At 40.3% G+C, this 18,523-nt stretch overlaps 1 protein-coding gene across 1 annotated transcript in view; it reads left to right on the top strand.

Moving 5' to 3' along the window:
- Positions 1-3,394: 3,394 nt before the first annotated feature.
- Positions 3,395-18,523, top strand: part of slc12a3 (solute carrier family 12 member 3) — a 75,182-nt gene continuing 60,053 nt past the window's right edge. The window contains exons 1-5 of the mRNA XM_034177179.1: positions 3,395-3,560; positions 14,737-14,880; positions 16,205-16,280; positions 16,411-16,506; positions 17,418-17,557. Coding sequence (XP_034033070.1) covers positions 14,755-14,880; positions 16,205-16,280; positions 16,411-16,506; positions 17,418-17,557 — 438 coding nt within the window. The 5' untranslated portion in view covers positions 3,395-3,560; positions 14,737-14,754. The remainder of the gene's footprint in view (positions 3,561-14,736; positions 14,881-16,204; positions 16,281-16,410; positions 16,507-17,417; positions 17,558-18,523) is intronic.

Raw genomic sequence — 18,523 nt, 5'->3', positions numbered from 1 at the left:
TTTGATGAGTCCAATCCTTATCAGTGCTACGGCGAGATGCGACAGCTGCAACGGTCTGATGTTGCTCACAGGGTACGAGACTCTGGGACGCCCCACCACACTACGACTTCTACGCCAACACAGAAGTGTGGGGCCGACGGAAACACTTCAGACCTTCTCTGTATCAGCTGTATGCCAACCCTCAGGTCAGGACACTCAGCTTTTTCAAATCAAATCCCAAAACTCCTCAAAAACCAAGGTTCCAAACAGACACAAAATGCTCTCCATTCTCATGTTTTTTCAGCTTGGACGGCAATTTGCTAAAAACAAGGTTTTAGTTCTAAAGAACGATGCTAAAAAATATCAAATCTTACCAAGTATATTTGTCCAATTTCTCATCAAAACACAGAATTTCAGTAAAATCTTAGGGAAAATGTAAGTCTTGTTTTTAGATATCTTAAAATCTTTGAAACATCGTGTTTGGAGAGCAAACAGCCTTTTTTTTTGGAACGTCTTTGAAGCTGCAGTGTTACTTGTACGAAGATGCAGCACTTCCTCATGCAAGTAAAATACAGATCAAAATGAGTTTGTTTTTATTTCAGCTAATTTCAAGATCTTGTTTCACGAACCCTGAAGGGAACTTTCACATGTTTGATTGGCCGATTTTGTTGACCTGAAAACTGTACTTTTAAGCTGATAGCTGAATGAAACATCAAGCGCACTGTCTGAATTGACACCTTTGGTTGTGGAGGGTTTGTGGGCTCCAAGGTCCTGGGAGCTCCTGGTAGGACCTTCTTTGGCAAATTAGTTCCAGTTGATGAGACAGGCAAAGGGTGATTCCAAAAGAACTTTCATGATTGACACTACCATATCTCGCAGCATGTTGTGATTCAGCATCACAAAATCTACATTAATCTATTGGCTCCTGATATTTGTCACAAAAAGTGCAAAGTTTTCGTAACGGGAGCACAAATTATTCTAATACTTCCGTGGTGGCGGCACAAAATTAAAAGTGATGCAGGGGTCAGGTTAGGGTTACGGTAAGGGGAAGGAGTAAGGTTTAGGTTATGGTTATGGTTATGGTTATGGTTATGTTTAGGGGAAGGGGTAAGTTAGTAATAGTAAGATTAAAAAAAAGCCCCATCTTCTCAAACATCACACTTAAAACAGAGCGATACGTTGTGTCCATCAGGATCTTTGATAAAGACCCAGCCTATCAAGACAGACCATGTGTTTGCAGTTTAACAACTCAAAAATCAGTCTGAGAACCTCATCAACTGTAAAAAGACCAATGAGAAAACCTTGTTTCACTGAACTGCAGGAGACAGATGATTACTTTCAAGAGGGGGCAAGGACCAGTTGTCTGCATTGATGGTTGCCATCCATGTCAACTTTTTCATTCTCCTTCACCGCTCATCCGCTGACGGGCAGCGTGTCTGTTTCAGCCATGATAAAGTTCATCTTGACATATTGATAGTTTAACATGTTATTTTATGTGGAAAAGTTCTAAACTTATCGAGGGAACCATCAAACCTGAGCTGAAAGAGCTTCATTGTCATTAGGATTCGATTAAACTTTAACTTGTGTTGTTGTTCTTGTGTTCTTCAGTCAAGGTTATCGCTCGCTTTAGTTTATATGTGTGTAATGATTCTGTTTTTTACAACTTACACACTAACTGCAGACCGCCTCAGGCAACATATAAAACCTGAAGACATGCAACAGTGATTCAAACTTGTCACAATTAGCTTTTATCATTTTGGTGTGAGCAAAAAGAACAGAAATGGGGCACAATATGATGTTGGTTAGGGTTATATATATATATATCTATTTTTTTTTTTTTTTTTTTTTTTTTTTTTTTACTGAATTTTGGGTTTCAAGTTTAAAATTTACCAGAACAATGAATGCCCACATTGGACATTTGATGGCAGCAAAAGCTGCTTAATGTGTGGCAAAGGTCTCTTAATTATTGGCACAAACAGATTGAGTAAAAATGTACTTCTAGTTGTGTTCTTGGTCCTTATGGGAATGTATTTATTATTTTATGTAATTATAACTCATTGTGTAGAGATTTGGTTCCACTTGCAAAAGCATAGACAATTTAAAAAGTATATACAGTAGTTGTGTGTAATTTATTTAAAAAAAAAATACTTTTATGGACGAGGATTTTCTTACAAAGGCCTGAAAGTTCAGTTACAATTGCCAGAAAGCACATCTGAGATGCAAGCCTAGATTTGATCTTTTGGTGAAAGGAAAATCCGCCTCTATAACCACTTCATCATGAAGCTGTATAACTGGGAATGACAAAATGCAAAACATGCACTGTGCACAATTTCTCCAATCACAGCCACAGAGAGCTGTAACTTCTTCTGGGTTGTCTAGGTGTCTTGGTGGCTTTCCTCACTCTTCTTCTTCTTGCACAGTCACTCAGTTTTGAGAACTTCTACTCCATGCAGATTTACCATAGAGTGCCATACTGTTTGTATTTTTTTCATAACTGATGTAAATAAAGTTCAAGACATATTCAGTGACTTGGAAATGTTCATGTATCCATCCCTAACTCATCTGAAGAAAACTCATAATAAAACTGTTTATTTACAGGTTTTATACCAAAGTCTCCCTTTACTTATGCAATTCATCATCTTGGCTTTTATGTTTTTAATTAATTTGTATCAAGTTGTAGAGATTTGCTTTTAAGGAAGATAATTTTAGAAATTTTTATTTTTTTGTATTTGAAATGGCATAAACAATTAAAACGTGTGAAATACCAAGTGTTCCAATACTTTGGAGGGTCACTGTACATGTAATTTGGGGTTATAAAGCTTTTGTAGTTTAAGACTTGAAAATCAAAAAGACTTCTGCTGTCAAACTTCACCCTCTAATCCATGTTTTTTCACCCTTACATCAGTTGATTTGGTGTTTATTTGCATTTCATTTGTAAAGATTTGGCAGTTTGAGTCATTCAGACACTTTGTAATTTAGGGTTTGAGAGGTTAGGTTTTGTACCGCGTTGAATCTTCAGGAATTCCAGTGGAACATTATAACTGTCGAACCAGAGCAGTTCTTGACCCTTCGGTGTGGCTTGGCCATGTTGGATGTAAAAAGTCTGTAATTAGTTTTGTTTGGCTGTTCAGTCAAACCTCTTACAGTACAGAGCCTCAGGCTCTTCCTGCTCACTTAAGGTCAAATATAAAACCAGCTCTCATCATAAAACCTCCACTTAAACTTCAGGCTGGCTCCATCGCTGCGACCACTCAAATTTATTCAGAATACTGACTGGTTCAACTAGATTACAGGTGCTGTCTTCAATGGATTTACCACCAGCCAGCAGCGGTGTTCACCTGGTTGCATTCAAACATCAACTGTCCCAGTCAGTCGCAATGGAAGCCAACAACAGGAGGTTTTGATGAGTCCATCCTTATCAGTGCTACGGCGATAGCGACAGCTGCAACGGGTCTGATGTTCTCACAGGGTACGAGACTCTGGACGCCCCACCACACTACGACTTCTATGCCGACACAGAAGTGTGGGGCCGACGGAAACACTTCAGACCTTCTCTGTATCAGCTGTATGCCAACCCTCAGGTCAGGACACTCAGCTTTTCAAATCAAATCCCAAAACTCCTCAAAACCAAGGGTTCCAAACAGACACAAAATGCTCTCCATCTCATGTTTTTCAGCTTGGACGGCATTTGCTAAAAACAAGGTTTAGTTCTAAAGAACGATGCTAAAAATATCAAATCTTTACCAAGTATATTTGTCCAATTTCTCATCAAAACAACCGAATTTCAGTAAAATCTTAGGAAAATGTAAGTCTTGTTTTAGATATCTTAAAAATCTTTGAAACATCGTGTTTGGAGAGCAAACAACCTTTTTTTTTTGGAACGTCTTTGAAGCTGCAGTGTTACTTGTAAAAAGATGCAGCACTTCCTCATGCAAGTAAAATACAGATCAAAATGAGTTTGTTTTTATTTCAGCTAATTTCAAGATCTTGTTTCACGAACCCTGAAGTGAACTTTCACATGTTTGATTTGGCCGATTTTGTTGACCTGAAAACTGTACTTTTAAGCTGATAGCTGAATGAAACATCAAAGCGCACTGTCTGAATTGACACCTTTTGGTTGTGGAGGGTTTGTGGGCTTCCAGAGGTCCTGGGAGCTCCTGGTAGGACCTTCTTTGGCAAATTAGTGTCCAGTTGATGAGACAGGCAAAGGGTGATTCCAAAAAGAACTTTCATGATTGACACTACCATATCTCGCAGCATGTTGTGATTCAGCATCACAAAATCTACATTAATCTATTGGCTCCTGATATTGTCACAAAAAGGGCAAAGTTTTCGTAACGGGAGCACAAATTTATTCTAATACATTCCGTGGTGGCGGCACAAAATTACGAGGTCTATTAGAAAAGTATCCGACCTTATTTTTTTCAAAAACCATATGGATTTGAATCACGTGTGATTACATCAGACATGCTTGAACCCTCGTGGGCATGCGAGAGTTTTTTCACGCCTGTCGGTTACGTCATTCGCCTGTGGCAGTCTTTGAGTGAGGAGGCGGCCCACCCTCTCAGTCGATTTTTTCATTGTTTAGGAATTGGCTCAGACTGCTGCTTTGTTTGATCAAAATTTTTTCAAACTGTAAGGCACAACTGAGTGGACACCATTCGATAAATTCAGCTGGTTTCGGTAAAATTTTAAACGGCTGATGAGAGATTTTGGTCCTGGTATGTCGCTTTAAAGGGAACGGTCCACGGTTGCTGACGGCGATCTGCGCTTCGAGGTGGCAGTGTCTCGCCGTTTCAAGTTGAAAACTTCCACATTTCAGGCTCTGTTGACCCAGTAAGTCGTCAGAGAACAGAGAACTTTCAGAAGAAGTCGGCATGAGGAGTTTATTCGGACATTCCATTGTTAACGGACATTTGTAATGAAAAGAACGTGGCGGGCAGAGTCGCATGTCGGGCTGGACCCGACGCGGGGGGTCGCGACAGGAAAAACACCTCCGTTGGAAACATTAACGGGCAAGTTGGAACATGCCCAAGCTGTTAAACAATTTCTCAGTTACTCACTTGTTGAAAGCCATCAAAGTCGCCTGAATTTTACAATGGTTTTCAACACGGAGGTGTTTTTCCTGTCGCGGCGCACATACAGATTCACCGAGTCGTCACGGAAACGACTCGGCGAATTTGCGTGCACCGTCTTTAATTAAAAAATGTCCTTAAACAATGGAATGTCCGCATAAAAAGTCCTCATGCCGGCCATCTTCTGAATCTTCTCTGTTCTCATCACGACGTCCTGGGTCAACAGAGCCTTAAATTAGGATGTTTTCAGCTTGAAACAGGCCGACGACGGCGGCCTGGAAGCGCTGCAAGGACGTCCCCGGTCCGTGGGAAGTCCTTACAGCGACAGAAACACCCCATAATCTCCTCATCAGCCGTTAAACTTTTCACCGAAACCAGCTTAATTTCTCGAATAGTATCCACTCGGATATTCCTCACAGGTCCAGAAAAAATTTGATAAAGCAAACGCGCGCCGTCTGAGCAGCGTGTGAAACAAAGGAATTCAGCCGAGAGGGCGGGACCACATCTCACTCAAGGCCCTGCCCACAGGGAAATGACGTCACCGACACGTGAAAAAATTCATGCATGCGCACGAGGGTTCAAGCATGATGGTGTAATCACATGTCAATCAAATCCATATAGTTTTTTTTTTTTTATAAAACTGTCCGGTTGTTTTATAAGAAACCTCGTAAAAGTGAGGCAAGGGGTCAGGTTAGGGTTACGGGAAGGGGAAGGAGTAAGGTTAGGTTATGGTTATGGTTATGTTTAGGGGAAGGGGTAGAGTTAGTAATAGTAAGATTAAAAAACGCCCCATCTTCTCAAACATCACACTTAAAACAGAGCGATACGTTGTGTCCATCAAGGATCTTTGATAAAGACACCAGCCTATCAAGACAGACCATGTGTTTTGCAGTTTAACAACTCAAAAATCAGTCTTGAGAACCTCATCAACTGTAAAAAGACCAATGAGAAAACCTTGTTTCACTGAACTGCAGGAGACAGATGATTACTTTCAAGAGGTGGGCAAGGACCAGTTGTCTGCATTGATGGTTGCCATCCATGTCAACTTTTTCATTCTCCTTCACCGCTCATCGCTGACGGGCAGCGTGTCTGTTTCAGCCATGATAAAGTTCATCTTGACATATTTGATAGTTTAACATGTTATTTTATGTGGAAAAGTTCTAAACTTATCGAGGTAACAATCAAACCTGAGCTGAAAGAGCTTCATTGTCATTAGGATTCGATTAAACTTTAACTTGTGTTGTTGTTCTTGTGTTCTTCAGTCAAAGTTATCGCTCGCTTTAGTTTATATGTGTGTAATGATTCTGTTTTTTACAACTTACACACTAACTGCAGAACCGTCTCAGGCAACATATAAAAACTGAAGACATGCAACAATGATTCAAACTTGTCACAATTGCTTTTATCATTTTGGTGTGAGCAAAAAGAACAGAAATGGGGCACAATATGATGTTGGTTAGGGTTTTATATATACATATATATATATATTTCTGTGTAGGCTCTCAGTTGTCCAGGTGGTTTCCATAGTAGAGTAGCTTGAATCTTCGACTGGACTGGGTTGCTTGACGCGAGGACATTTCGCTTCAAATCGCAGAAGCTTCCTCAGCTAAAATTCTTGCTCTGGTGGTCTGACTTCTGTCTTGACTCTTGTAGAGAAGAATAATCAAGAAGTCACAAAAGCTGGAGTTTTAAACCTAACCAGACCCCTCCTACCGAGAGACAGACTGCTATAGGCTAGTGACTAAACAAAGCTCTAATTAGCACCTATTGTGCTCTAGTTAACACCCTCCTAATGACAGGGCAGCTGTCCTTCTCCTGATGGCTCCCTTGACGACTCTGCTGATGACGTGAATGACTCATTACCATGAACAAAAGACTGAAACTCCTTTGACCTGAGTACCCCATTGTAAATGGGATAAAGCGTGTCTCAGACCCCCTCCCCGGTTAAGGCTGGGTTTCAAACGTTTCACAAAGAATGCCTCCTTGACCCCTCTCTCAAACCATTTCTTCTCTCTGGCTAATATTTTAACTTCCTTGTCCTCAAATGTGTGGTTAGTGTCCTCTAAGGTGGAGATGAACTGCAGACTGAGGTCCACTGGCACCCTCTCTGCGGTGCTGGTATAGCTTTTGTGTAAAGGCTGCTTAGTCTCACCTATGTTAGTGTTTCGTTACAGTTTTCCTGACATCTGATAGAATACACTACATTGCTCTGTTTGTAACTAGGGATCCTATCCTTAGGGTGACTAATTTCGTCTCAAGGTGTAACCGGTTAAAGTAAAACTGGGATTTTGTGCTGTCTGAAGATCCTCTGTAGTTTTTCCCCTACTCCTGCTAAATAAGGGAGAAACACTCCTCTTCTTGTCTCCGTCTCCTGTCTATCTAATCTATCTAATCTATCTCCAGCTTTGTGACTTCTTTGATTATTCTTCTCTACAAGAGTCAAGACAGAAGTCAGACCACAGAGCAAGAATTTAGCTGAGGAAGCTTCTGCAATTTGAAGCGAAACGTCCTCGAGTCAAGCAACCCAGTCCAGTCGAAAGATCAAGCTTCTGTACTATCAGTTTTTCTTGTTGAGACAGCAGTTCATTTTTAGAGTGTGTAGTTGTACAGTCCAGTCTATCACTTTACATTTATTCACAACTGTAAGTTGTGTGTGTCAGGGGAAATTCTGGTAAACGTTCATATCTTAAAACTCAAAAACTATAAAACTCTCCAAATTTAAATTGTTAATACGGGAGACCAAAACTCTGTGTGACCAAAAAAATAAATAAATAAATAAATCATGCTTTTCTGACATTTATAAGTGCCCTGGATATATATATATATATATATATATATTTTTTTTTTTTTTTTTTTTTTTTTTTTTTTACTGAATTTTGGGTTTCAAGTTTAAAATTTACCAGACGCAATGAAATGCCCACATTGGACATTGATGGCAGCAAAAGCTGCTTAAATGTGTGGCAAGGTCTCTTAATTAATTGGCACAAACAAGATGAGTAAAAATGTACTTCTAGTTGTGTTCTTGGTCTTATGGGGAATGTATTTATTATTTTATGTAATATAACTCATTGTGTAGAGATTTGGTTCCACTTTGCAAAAGCATAGACAATTTAAAAAGTATATACAGTATGTGTGTGTAATTTATTTAAAAAAAAATACTTTATGGACGAGGATTTTCTTACAAAGGCCTGAAAGCTACAATTTGCCAGAAAGCACATCTGAGATGCAAGCCTAGATTTGATCTTTTGGTGAAAGAAAATCCTCCTCTATACCACTTCATCATGAAGCTGTATAACTGGGAATACAAAATGCAAAACATCGCTGGCACAATTTCTCCATCACAGCCACAGAAGCTGTAACTTCTTCTGGTTGTCTAGGTGTCTTGATGGCTTTCCTCACTCTTCTCTTCTTGCACAGTCACTCAGTTTTTGAGAACTTTTCACTCCATGCAGATTTACCATAGAGTGCCATACTGTTTGTATTTTTTCATAACTGATGTAAATAAGTTCAAGACATATTCAGTGACTTGGAAATGTTCTGTATCCATCCCCTAACTCATCTGAAGAAAACTCATAATAAAACTGTTTATTTACAGGTTTTATACCAAAGTCTCCCCTTTACTTATGCAATTCATCATCTTGGCTTTATGTTTTTAATTAATTTGTATCAAGTTGTAGAGATTTTGCTTTTAAGGAAGATTAATTTTAGAAATTTTTATTTTTTTGTATTTGAAATGGCATAAACAAATTAAAACGTGTGAAATACCAAGTGTTCCAATACTTTTGGAGGGCACTGTACATGTAATTTGGGGTTATAAAGCTTTTGGTAGTTTAGACTTGAAAATCAAAAAGACTTCTGCTGTCAAACTTCACCCCTCTAAACCAGTGTTTTTTCACCCTTACATCAGTTGATTTGTGTTTTATTTGCATTTCATTTGTAAAGATTTGGCAGTTCTGATCATTCAGACACTTTGTAATTTAGGTTTTGAGAGGTTAGGTTTTGTACCGCGTTGAATCTTTCAGGATATTCCAGTGGAACATTATAACTGTCGAACCAGAGCAGTTCTTGACCCTTCGGTGTGGGCTTGGCCATGTTGGATGTAAAAAGTCCTGTAATTAGTTTTGTTTGGCTGTTCAGTCAACCTCTTACAGTACAGAGCCTCAGGCTCTTCCTGCTCACTTAAGGTCAAATATAAACCAGCTCTCATCATAAAACCTCCACTTAAACTTCATCAGCATGTTGTGATTCAGCATCACAAAATCTACATTAATCTATTGGCTCCTGATATTGTCACAAAAAGGGCAAAGTTTTCATAATGGGAGCACAAATTTATTCTAACACATTCCGTGGTGGCGGCACAAAATTAAAAGTGATGCAAGGGGTCAGGTTAGGGTTACGGGAAGGGGAAGGAGTAAGGTTAGGTTATGGTTATGGTTATGGTTATGGTTATGTTTAGGGGAAGGGTAGAGTTAGTAATAGTAAGATTAAAAAAAGCCCCATCTTCTCAAACATCACACTTAAAACAGAGCGATACGTTGTGTCCATCAAGGATCTTTGATAAAGACACCAGCCTATCAAGACAGACCATGTGTTTTGCAGTTTAACAACTCAAAAATCAGTCTTGAGAACCTCATCAACTGTAAAAAGACCAATGAGAAAACCTTGTTTCACTGAACTGCAGGAGTTATTTTTGATCAGGATATGTCATTCAAAGCGCATATTAAACAAATATGTAGGACTGCCTTTTTGCATTTACGCAATATCTCTAAAATCAGAAAGGTCTTGTCTCAGAGTGATGCTGAAAAACTAATTCATGCATTTGTTTCCTCTAGGCTGGACTATTGTAATTCATTATTATCAGGTTGTCCTAAAAGTTCCCTAAAAAGCCTCAGTTGGTTCAGAATGCTGCAGCTAGAGTACTGACGGGGACTAGCAGGAGAGAGCATATCTCACCCGTGTTGGCCTCCCTTCATTGGCTTCCTGTTAATGCTAGAATAGAATTTAAATTCTTCTTCTTACTTATAAGGTTTTGAATAATCAGGTCCCATCTTATCTTAGGGACCTCATAGTACCATATTACCCCATTAGAGCGCTTCGCTCTCAGACTGCGGGCTTACTTGTAGTTCCTAGGGTTTGTAAGAGTAGAATGGGAGGCAGAGCCTTCAGCTTTCAGGCTCCTCTCCTGTGGAACCAGCTCCCAATTCAGATCAGGGAGGACAGATACCCTCTCTACTTTTAAGATTAGGCTTAAAACTTTCCTTTTCGCTAAGGCTTATAGTTAGGGCTGGATCGGGTGACCCTGACCATCCCTTGTTATGTTGCTTTAGACGTAGACTGTGTTTCATAATTATGGTATGGCCTTGCCTTGCAATGTGGAGCGCCTTGGGGCAACTGTTTGTTGTGATTGGCGCTATACAAGAAAAAAGTTGATTGATTGATTGATTGAAGAGGTGGGCAAGGACCAGTTGTCTGCATTGATGGTTGCCATCCAGACCTGTGGCAGTTCCGGTGTGATGGTGGATGAGGCCTGAGCGAGTGCTCCCAGACCTGACCTGAAGAGCAACTTTAAACTACAGACATTTTCAGGCAGGCGAGGTAGAAAGGTCACCGACCCCTTACAGTCGACAGGTGTTACTGTCGACATCCCTTCAAAAACACAATTCTACTTATTCAGTACATTTCTTCAATTTTTTTTTTTTTTTTGTACTTCGTACAACCCCAATTCCAATGAAGTTGGGACGTTGTGTAAAATGTAAATAAAAACAGAATACAATGATTTGCAAATCCTCTTCAATCTGTATTCAATTGAATACACCACAAAGACAAGATATTTAATGTTCGAACTGATAACACTTTATTGGTTTTGTGCAAATATTTGCTCATTTTGAAATGGATGCCTGTAACACTTTCAAAAAAGTTGGGACGGGGAAACAACAGACTGGGAAAGTTGTGAATGCTCAAAGAACACCTAATTGGAAACAGGTGAGTGTCATGATTGGGTATAAACAACTGGTCTCACGCAAGTCGTGATTCAGCAGCACGGAATATACATTAATCTATTGGTTCGTGATATTGTGACGAAAAGCGCCTCATTTTCATCACAGCAGCACAACATTAATTCTCATTCATTCCGTGATGGCTGCACGAAATTAAAAGTGAAGCGGCGGGGTTGGGGTTGGTTATGGTTAGGGTTGGTGGTAGGAGTAGGGTTAGGAATAGTGAGTTTAAAAAAAGCCCATCACGAACATCACAGGGGGACCAAAAAAAAAAAAATGTGAGACTGGGCTAGTATAAAAGTAACATCCCCAAATGTCTCAGCCATTCACAAGCAAAGATGGGGTGAGGATCACCACTTTGTGAACAACTGCGTGAAAAAAATAGTCCAGCAGTTTAAGAACAATCTTCTCAACATTCAATTGCAAGGAATTTAGGAATTCCATCATCTACAGTCCATAATATAATCAGAAGATCAGAGAATCTGGAGAACTTTCTACACATAAGCAGCAAGGCCGAAAACCAACAGTGAATGCCCGTGACCTTCGATCCCTCAGGCGGCACTGCATTAAAAAACGACATTATTGTGTAACAGATCTTACCGCGTGGGCTCAGACTCACGTCAGAAAACCACTCTCAGTTAACACAGTTCATCGCTACATCTACAAGTGCAAGTTAAAACTCCACCATGCAAAGTGAAAGTCATACATCAACAACATCCAGAAACGCTGCCGCCTTCTCTGGGCTCAAGCTCATTTGAAATGGACAGACGCAAAGTGGAAAAGTGTGCTGTTGTCTGATGAGCCCACATTTCAAAATGTTTTTGGAAATCATGGACACCATGTCCTCCGGACAAGAAAGGAAAAAGACCATCCAGATTGTTACCAGCGCAAAGTTCAAAAGCCACCATCTGTGATGGTATGGGGGTGTGTTAGTGCCCATGGCATGAACAACTTATACATCTGTGATGGCACCATCAATGCTGAAAGGTACATCCAGGTTTTGGAGCAACACATGCTGCCATCCAAGCAACGTCTTTTTCAGGGACGTCCCTGCTTATTTCAGCAAGACAATGCAAAGCCACATTCTGCACGTGTTACAACAGCGTGGCTTCGTAGTAAAAGAGTGCGGGTACTAGACTGGCCTGCCTGCAGTCCAGACCTGTCACCTGTTGAAAATGTGTGGCGCATTATGAAGCGCAAAATACGACAACGGAGACCCCGGACTGTTGAACAACTGAAGTTGTACATCAAGCAAGAATGGGAAAGAATTCCACCTACAAAGCTTCAACAGTTAGTGTCCTCAGTTCCCAACGCTTATTGAGTGTTGTTAGAAGGAAAGGTGATGTAACACAGTGATAAACATACCACTGTCCCAGCTTTTTTGAAACGTGTTGCAGGCATCCATTTCAAATGAACAAATATTTGACAAAAACAATCAAGTTTATCAGTTTGAACATTAAATATCTTGTTTTTGTGGTGTATTCAGTTGAATATAGGTTGAAGAGGATTTGCAAGTCATTGTTTCTTCCTGTTAAAAGGGAGTTTTTCCTTCCCACTGTCGCCAAGTGCTTGCTCACAGGGGGGTCGTTTTGACCGTTGGGGTTTTTACGTAATTATTGTATGGCCTTGCCTTACAATATAAGCGCCTTGGGGCAACTGTTTGTTGTGATTTGGCGCTATATAATAAAATTGATTGAATTGATTGATTGATTGGATTCAGTTTTTATTTACATTTTACACAACGTCACAACTTCATTGGAATTGGGGTTGTACTACTTCAGTTTGACTGTTTGTTTCTTAAGATCACCCAAGATTTCACAAAGGAAACAAACATCTATTGTGGAATTAATGATTGATTGATTGATTGATTGATTGATTGATTGAAGGAATGAATGAATGAATGAATTTATGGGCCAACATGGCGCCCCAGCCTGAGGAGGACACGGGGACAACCTGGTCCTAATCCACCTTCTTCAGCTGGACTCCCCTCCTGATTTCTGACAGCAGGAAATCCACAGAAATGGGGGCACTTAAAGTACCCAGATTGGTGGGAATAATGGGTGGCAGAGGAGGAGGAGGCAACAAGGGAAGGAGAGGTGGGCCAGGGGGTGTGCTTGGGGTGCCCAGTAAAATTGGAAGAGGAGGACGTGGTGGACTAGAGGGCATGTTGGATGTGCTCAGCCATGTAGGAGGAGGAGGGAATGAGGGAAGAGAAGGTGGGCCAGGGGGTGTACTTGAGGTGCCCAGCCAAGTTGGAAGGGGAGGAGGGAGACCCCCTGAAGTGTGTGGTTTTGTGTTTGGCTCCTCCTCATGACCGTCATGGTGGACGCTGTGCGGCCTGCCCGTCTCTGCTCTGCTCAGTGTCTTCCTCCCACAAACGGTTGTCCATCTTCTGTCCTGGAAACTGAACTAGTCACTGTCCTTCGTGGTGGACAGCAGGGAGACGATGTACACAGCCTCACGGCTAATCAAGAATCATTTCATTGCCAAAGATTTTTTAAATCAAGCCCCAGTAGAAGCAGTGATGGACCATCTTGTCTCTGTGGAGGAGACACATCATTTATAAATAACACAATAAAGTCACATAAGACACTGTCCCCTACAACAACAAGGTCCATTCATTTATTGTTATTCACTGAAGACATCTCTCTTTGGACTCAAAATTTGAACAAAAGAAGACAGAAGAAGAGAGAAACTGTCCATCAACTCCATGAACCATCATACACAATCAAACCACCAGGGGGCAGTGCTCAACCACAGCAAAGACAATAGGATTGTACTTTAACAAGAACTGTGTCTGTACATTAGAGCTGTAAGGATACATAATTACACCTAAACTGCAGTGTCCACAAAAGTAACCGTTCTGTTAACTGTCGGTACCTAATGCTATTGGTAGCAAACGGCACTTCACAATAAAAGCGTTTAACGCATAAACGGAAGTCATGATACAGACTTTTACTTTGAAATCACTGCATCATATAGTTCCATGAGAGTGACGCTAACTTTACAGCGCCGAGAAAACTTTAGCTAAAAAATCCGTTGTTTGTGGGGAAAAAAACGACCAGCAATGAGGTGAACACAGAGGTTTTCCACAGTTTGTATCAAGTTGTAGTAAGTAGTTAACCTGAATAAAATGTTGTCTCCTGTCCTATGTGGGAAATGTTTTAAATAACCATCTGACTTTGCTAACAGCGCTGCACATTAAACTGTTCAGGACCGGAGTCACGGGGGGGGGCCTACAGATGATCTACATTTCATCATAGTTCACTAAAAATTTAATTACTTATGTTTAGATTATGCATCTTAAATTTTATGTGAATGAGTCTTGAAACATCTGAGACTAAACAAACTTTTCTGACTCAAAGTCAAATGTTTCCAATTTCTTCTCAGGTCATATATATATACATTGTCCAAAAATAAGTCATTTATGTCTCACTGAAGTCTTTCTTGTGAGGTTATTGTGTGTAATATTTACTGTAATTAAATTTTTTTGACTAAAAATTTGACAACCATACAAATATACTATACTGTGAGATCTTACTCAATAAAACAATCTTATAAATGTATGGTGAACATGACCATGACGTAGCATAATAGCAACAGCTGAAAGGAAAAAGTCTCTCAGACGTGTTCTGATGATAGGAAGAAATCAACAAGAAAATCCAGTAACGTGTCGCACCTTTTAGGAGGACTCCAGCCCTCCTATGTATGAGGAGACCACAGCTGGACAGATGGAAGGAGGCAGCTCTGGGGAAGAGATGGATGAGGATGAGGAGCCAAAGGAGCCACCATCTGAACCAACTCGCTTTGGCTGGGTACAGGGTGTCATGGTGAGTAGAATTCATGTTATTGTTGGCGGTAAAATGGTGTAGCAACTGCGTGATCCTATCATCTCAGTATGGAACAAAAGCTCTTAGGAGTGGTTATAGCACCTTGTTGAATTCATGTCACATAGAATTAACCCTCAGGGGTCCGAGGGCATTTTTTGGACAGTTCACTCGCCTGGCATAAATGTTTTATTATTGCTGTTAACAGCTCTCCCTGCATCCCACAATCAAGTTTTATGTCTCTTTTTTTCAGGACAACCTGTGCTTTCAGAATACATATGTTTTGTTGTGTTTTATAAGTGTAATAAAGGTTTACAATCAAAAATAGGCAAGAAAAAAATAAAGCAAAAAATAATTTTCCACACACATTTATTCAAAACACACAGCAAACTATAATAAACTGTTTTGACACTTTATAAAGGTAATTTGAGGTGTTGTGTGAAAGACTGTACAACAAAAATGTTCAAACAAACACAAATGCACATTTTGAACAATATATACAAAATGGTCTATGCGTTTTGTTGTCCATTGATATGGTAAACAGTGCTTTACGCAGAGAAAGCAACAGAGTTATCCACTAACATTCACATGCAAACTAGTGGAGCAATCCTGATAGTTACACACTCTTTGTTTGAGCACGTGAGATTGTCATCAGAGGCTCTCTGTCTGCTCCTGCTTTCACTGATCACTGCGTATTGGCACAGGGTGCACTGAGTATGTACTAATAGTATGTACTCATTGGAGCACCCAGGGGGCTATTCAAACAGGCCAACTAGTAACATATCACGCCTGAAAATGATCTTTGGCTTTTCACGTGAGGTAAATCTGCCCTACGATTGGATTTTGGAAAACCATGTGACGTGAACCAATTCCGATTGGACACTCACATTGCGTACGTCATCACACAGCTTCTATGAGGAGTACAAAGATGGCCGATGGCTGGCTCGAAAGTCCGCGGAGTTAACTTTTCAGCCAAAAAAAAAAAAAAGAGTACGTTTCTATCTCATATCATTAAAAAGTTATTTATAATTTAGTAAAGCTTGGTCTTAGCTGTCGTATATGACGCCGTCAGTCCCAGAGGGTTAAAGCAGTCACGTTCGGAAGGCAAGGTGGGGCACTCAGTAGTATTATAGTTATTATAAGTATAGCTGGTATGTGTATTGGTGCTGAGGACCAATTTGGCATTTTAAGATAAAATACAGGCTCAAGTCCTTGTAAGAAATGGACAAACAACATGCTGAAGAAGAAAATGTATTTGCATGCTATTTTTAACATGCTCACATTTGACCTCAAATCAGTTGTGCGCTGATTCACTATCTGTCTGTAGATCCGCTGCATGTTAAATATCTGGGGGGTGATCTTGTACCTGAGGCTTCCTTGGATCACCGCTCAAGCTGGTATAGGTATGTACCCAAAATTTCATGATTCACTGTTCATGTTTAATCTGTTGTATGCAAGATTGGGCCAGAACTTCATGTCATGCATCATTTGTTTATACATTTATCTGAGACCTTTGACTTCTTTTTCATTCAGGTCTGACCTGGGTGATTATTTTGCTCTCCTCTTGTATAACTGGGATCACTGGTGTGTCAACCTCAGCTATTGCTACCAACGGTAAAGTCAAATCAGGTCAGTCTACATGCAACAATCTAGTTGCCACAACTGTACAAATATCTACCATTAGAAATGCAAATTTAAGGGAAAATAGCTTTGCAAACTCACTAGTAAGCTATATGCTAATGCACCAAGAGGTTCTGTGCTCTTTGCAGAAGGCTCATTAGTCAGAAAGCCTGGGAGAGTTATGGTCAAGGTTAGGGTTAAGGGGAGGCTTGGTAGAGTTAGGGTTAGGTTTTTGGTAAGCCATGGTAGAGTTAGGGTTAAGTTAAGATCTGGTAGGGTTAGAGTTAAGGTTCAGGTAAGGGTTCAGGTAAGGGTTAGGGTTAAGATAAGGCTTGGTAGAGTTTGGGTAAAGATAAAGTTAAGGTAAGGCCTGGTAGGGTTAGGGTTAAGATAAGGCTTGGTAGAGTTTGGGTAAAGATAAAGTTAAGGTAAAGCCTGGTGGAGTTAAGGTTAAGATAAGGCCTGGTAGAGTTCAGGTTAAGGTTAAAGTTAAGGTAAGGCCTGGTGGAGTTAGGGTTAAGATAAAGCCTGGTAGAGTTTGAGTTAAATTTAGGGTTAAGATAAGGCCTGGTAGAGTTCGGGTTCAGGTAAGGCCTGGTGGAGTTAGGGTTAGAGTAAAGGTAAGACGTGAGAGCCTGGAGTCTGTCCAAGCAGTCACTGGGTGAGAGGCAGTGTGCATCCTGGACAGTTAGATAGTCTGTCTCAGTGTAAATTGAAAGTGATGTAAGCTATCTGCAAGCAAATACACAATAACACATACTTGGGAGAGTCTGAGTGAATCTACGGATTGACATAAATTACACTGAAATTGAAAGTGGATGCAACTGAATGTCACATGCAGGATTAAATACAAAGAACCTTTGTATCTTGTATAAAAGTATAAAAATGCTGTTGCTATTTGTCCTCCTACTCTCCTTCAGGTGGAACCTACTTCCTGATCAGCCGTAGCCTCGGTCCCGAGTTGGGTGGATCTATTGGTCTCATTTTTGCCTTTGCTAATGCTGTAGCAGTGGCCATGCATACTGTGGGCTTTGCTGAGACCGTTCAAGACCTCATGCGTGTAAGAAGGACTGTTTGTCATTGTTTAAAGCTCTACTATTGTTTAAAGGTTAACATTTAAAGCTGTTTATCTTGTGATAAATGTGAAAACGATACCTACAACCCCTGGCAAAAATTATGGAATCACCGGCCTCGGAGGATGTTCATTCAGTTGTTTAATTTTGTGGAAAAAAAGAAGATCACAGACATGACACAAAACTTGTGCATTTATTGATGATGTAATGACAGCCATCTCCCCAGTGCCTTTACCTGACATGCAGCCCCATATCATCAGTGACTGTGGAAATTTAGATGTTATCTTCAGGCAATCATCTTTATAAATCTCATTGGAACGGCACCAAACAAAAGTTCCAGCATCATCACCTTGCCCAATGCAGATTTGAGATTCATCACTGAATATCACTTTCATCCAGTCATCCACAGTCCACGATTGCTTTTCCTTAGTCCATTGTAACCTTGTTTATTCTGTTTAGCTGTTAATGATGGCTTTCGTTTAGCTTTTCTGTATGTAAATCCCATTTCCTTTAGGCGGTTTCTTACAGTTCAGTCATAGACGTTGACTCCAGTTTCCTCCCATTCATTCCTCATTTGTTTTGTTGTGCATTTTTGGATTTTTGAGACATATTGCTTTAAGTTTTCTGTCTTGACGCTTTGATGTCTTCCTTGGTCTACCAGTATGTTTGCTTTTAATCAATCAATCAATTCAATTTTTTTTTATATATAGCACCAAATCACAACAAACAGTTGCCCCAAGGCACTTTATATTGTAAGGCAAGGCCATACAATAATTATGTAAAACCCCAACGGTCAAAACGACCCCCTGTGAGCAAGCACTTGGCTACAGTGGGAAGGAAAAACTCCCTTTTAACAGGAAGAAACCTCCAGCAGAACCAGGCTCAGGGAGGGGCAGTCTTCTGCTGGGACTGGTTGGGGCTGAGGGAGAGAACCAGGAAAAAGACATGCTGTG

Source organism: Thalassophryne amazonica, chromosome 8 (assembly GCF_902500255.1).
Source record: "Thalassophryne amazonica chromosome 8, fThaAma1.1, whole genome shotgun sequence".
NCBI lineage: Eukaryota > Metazoa > Chordata > Actinopteri > Batrachoidiformes > Batrachoididae > Thalassophryne > Thalassophryne amazonica.
Note: the sequence above shows the minus strand (reverse complement) of the source record. Positions and strands in the feature narration are given on the sequence as shown.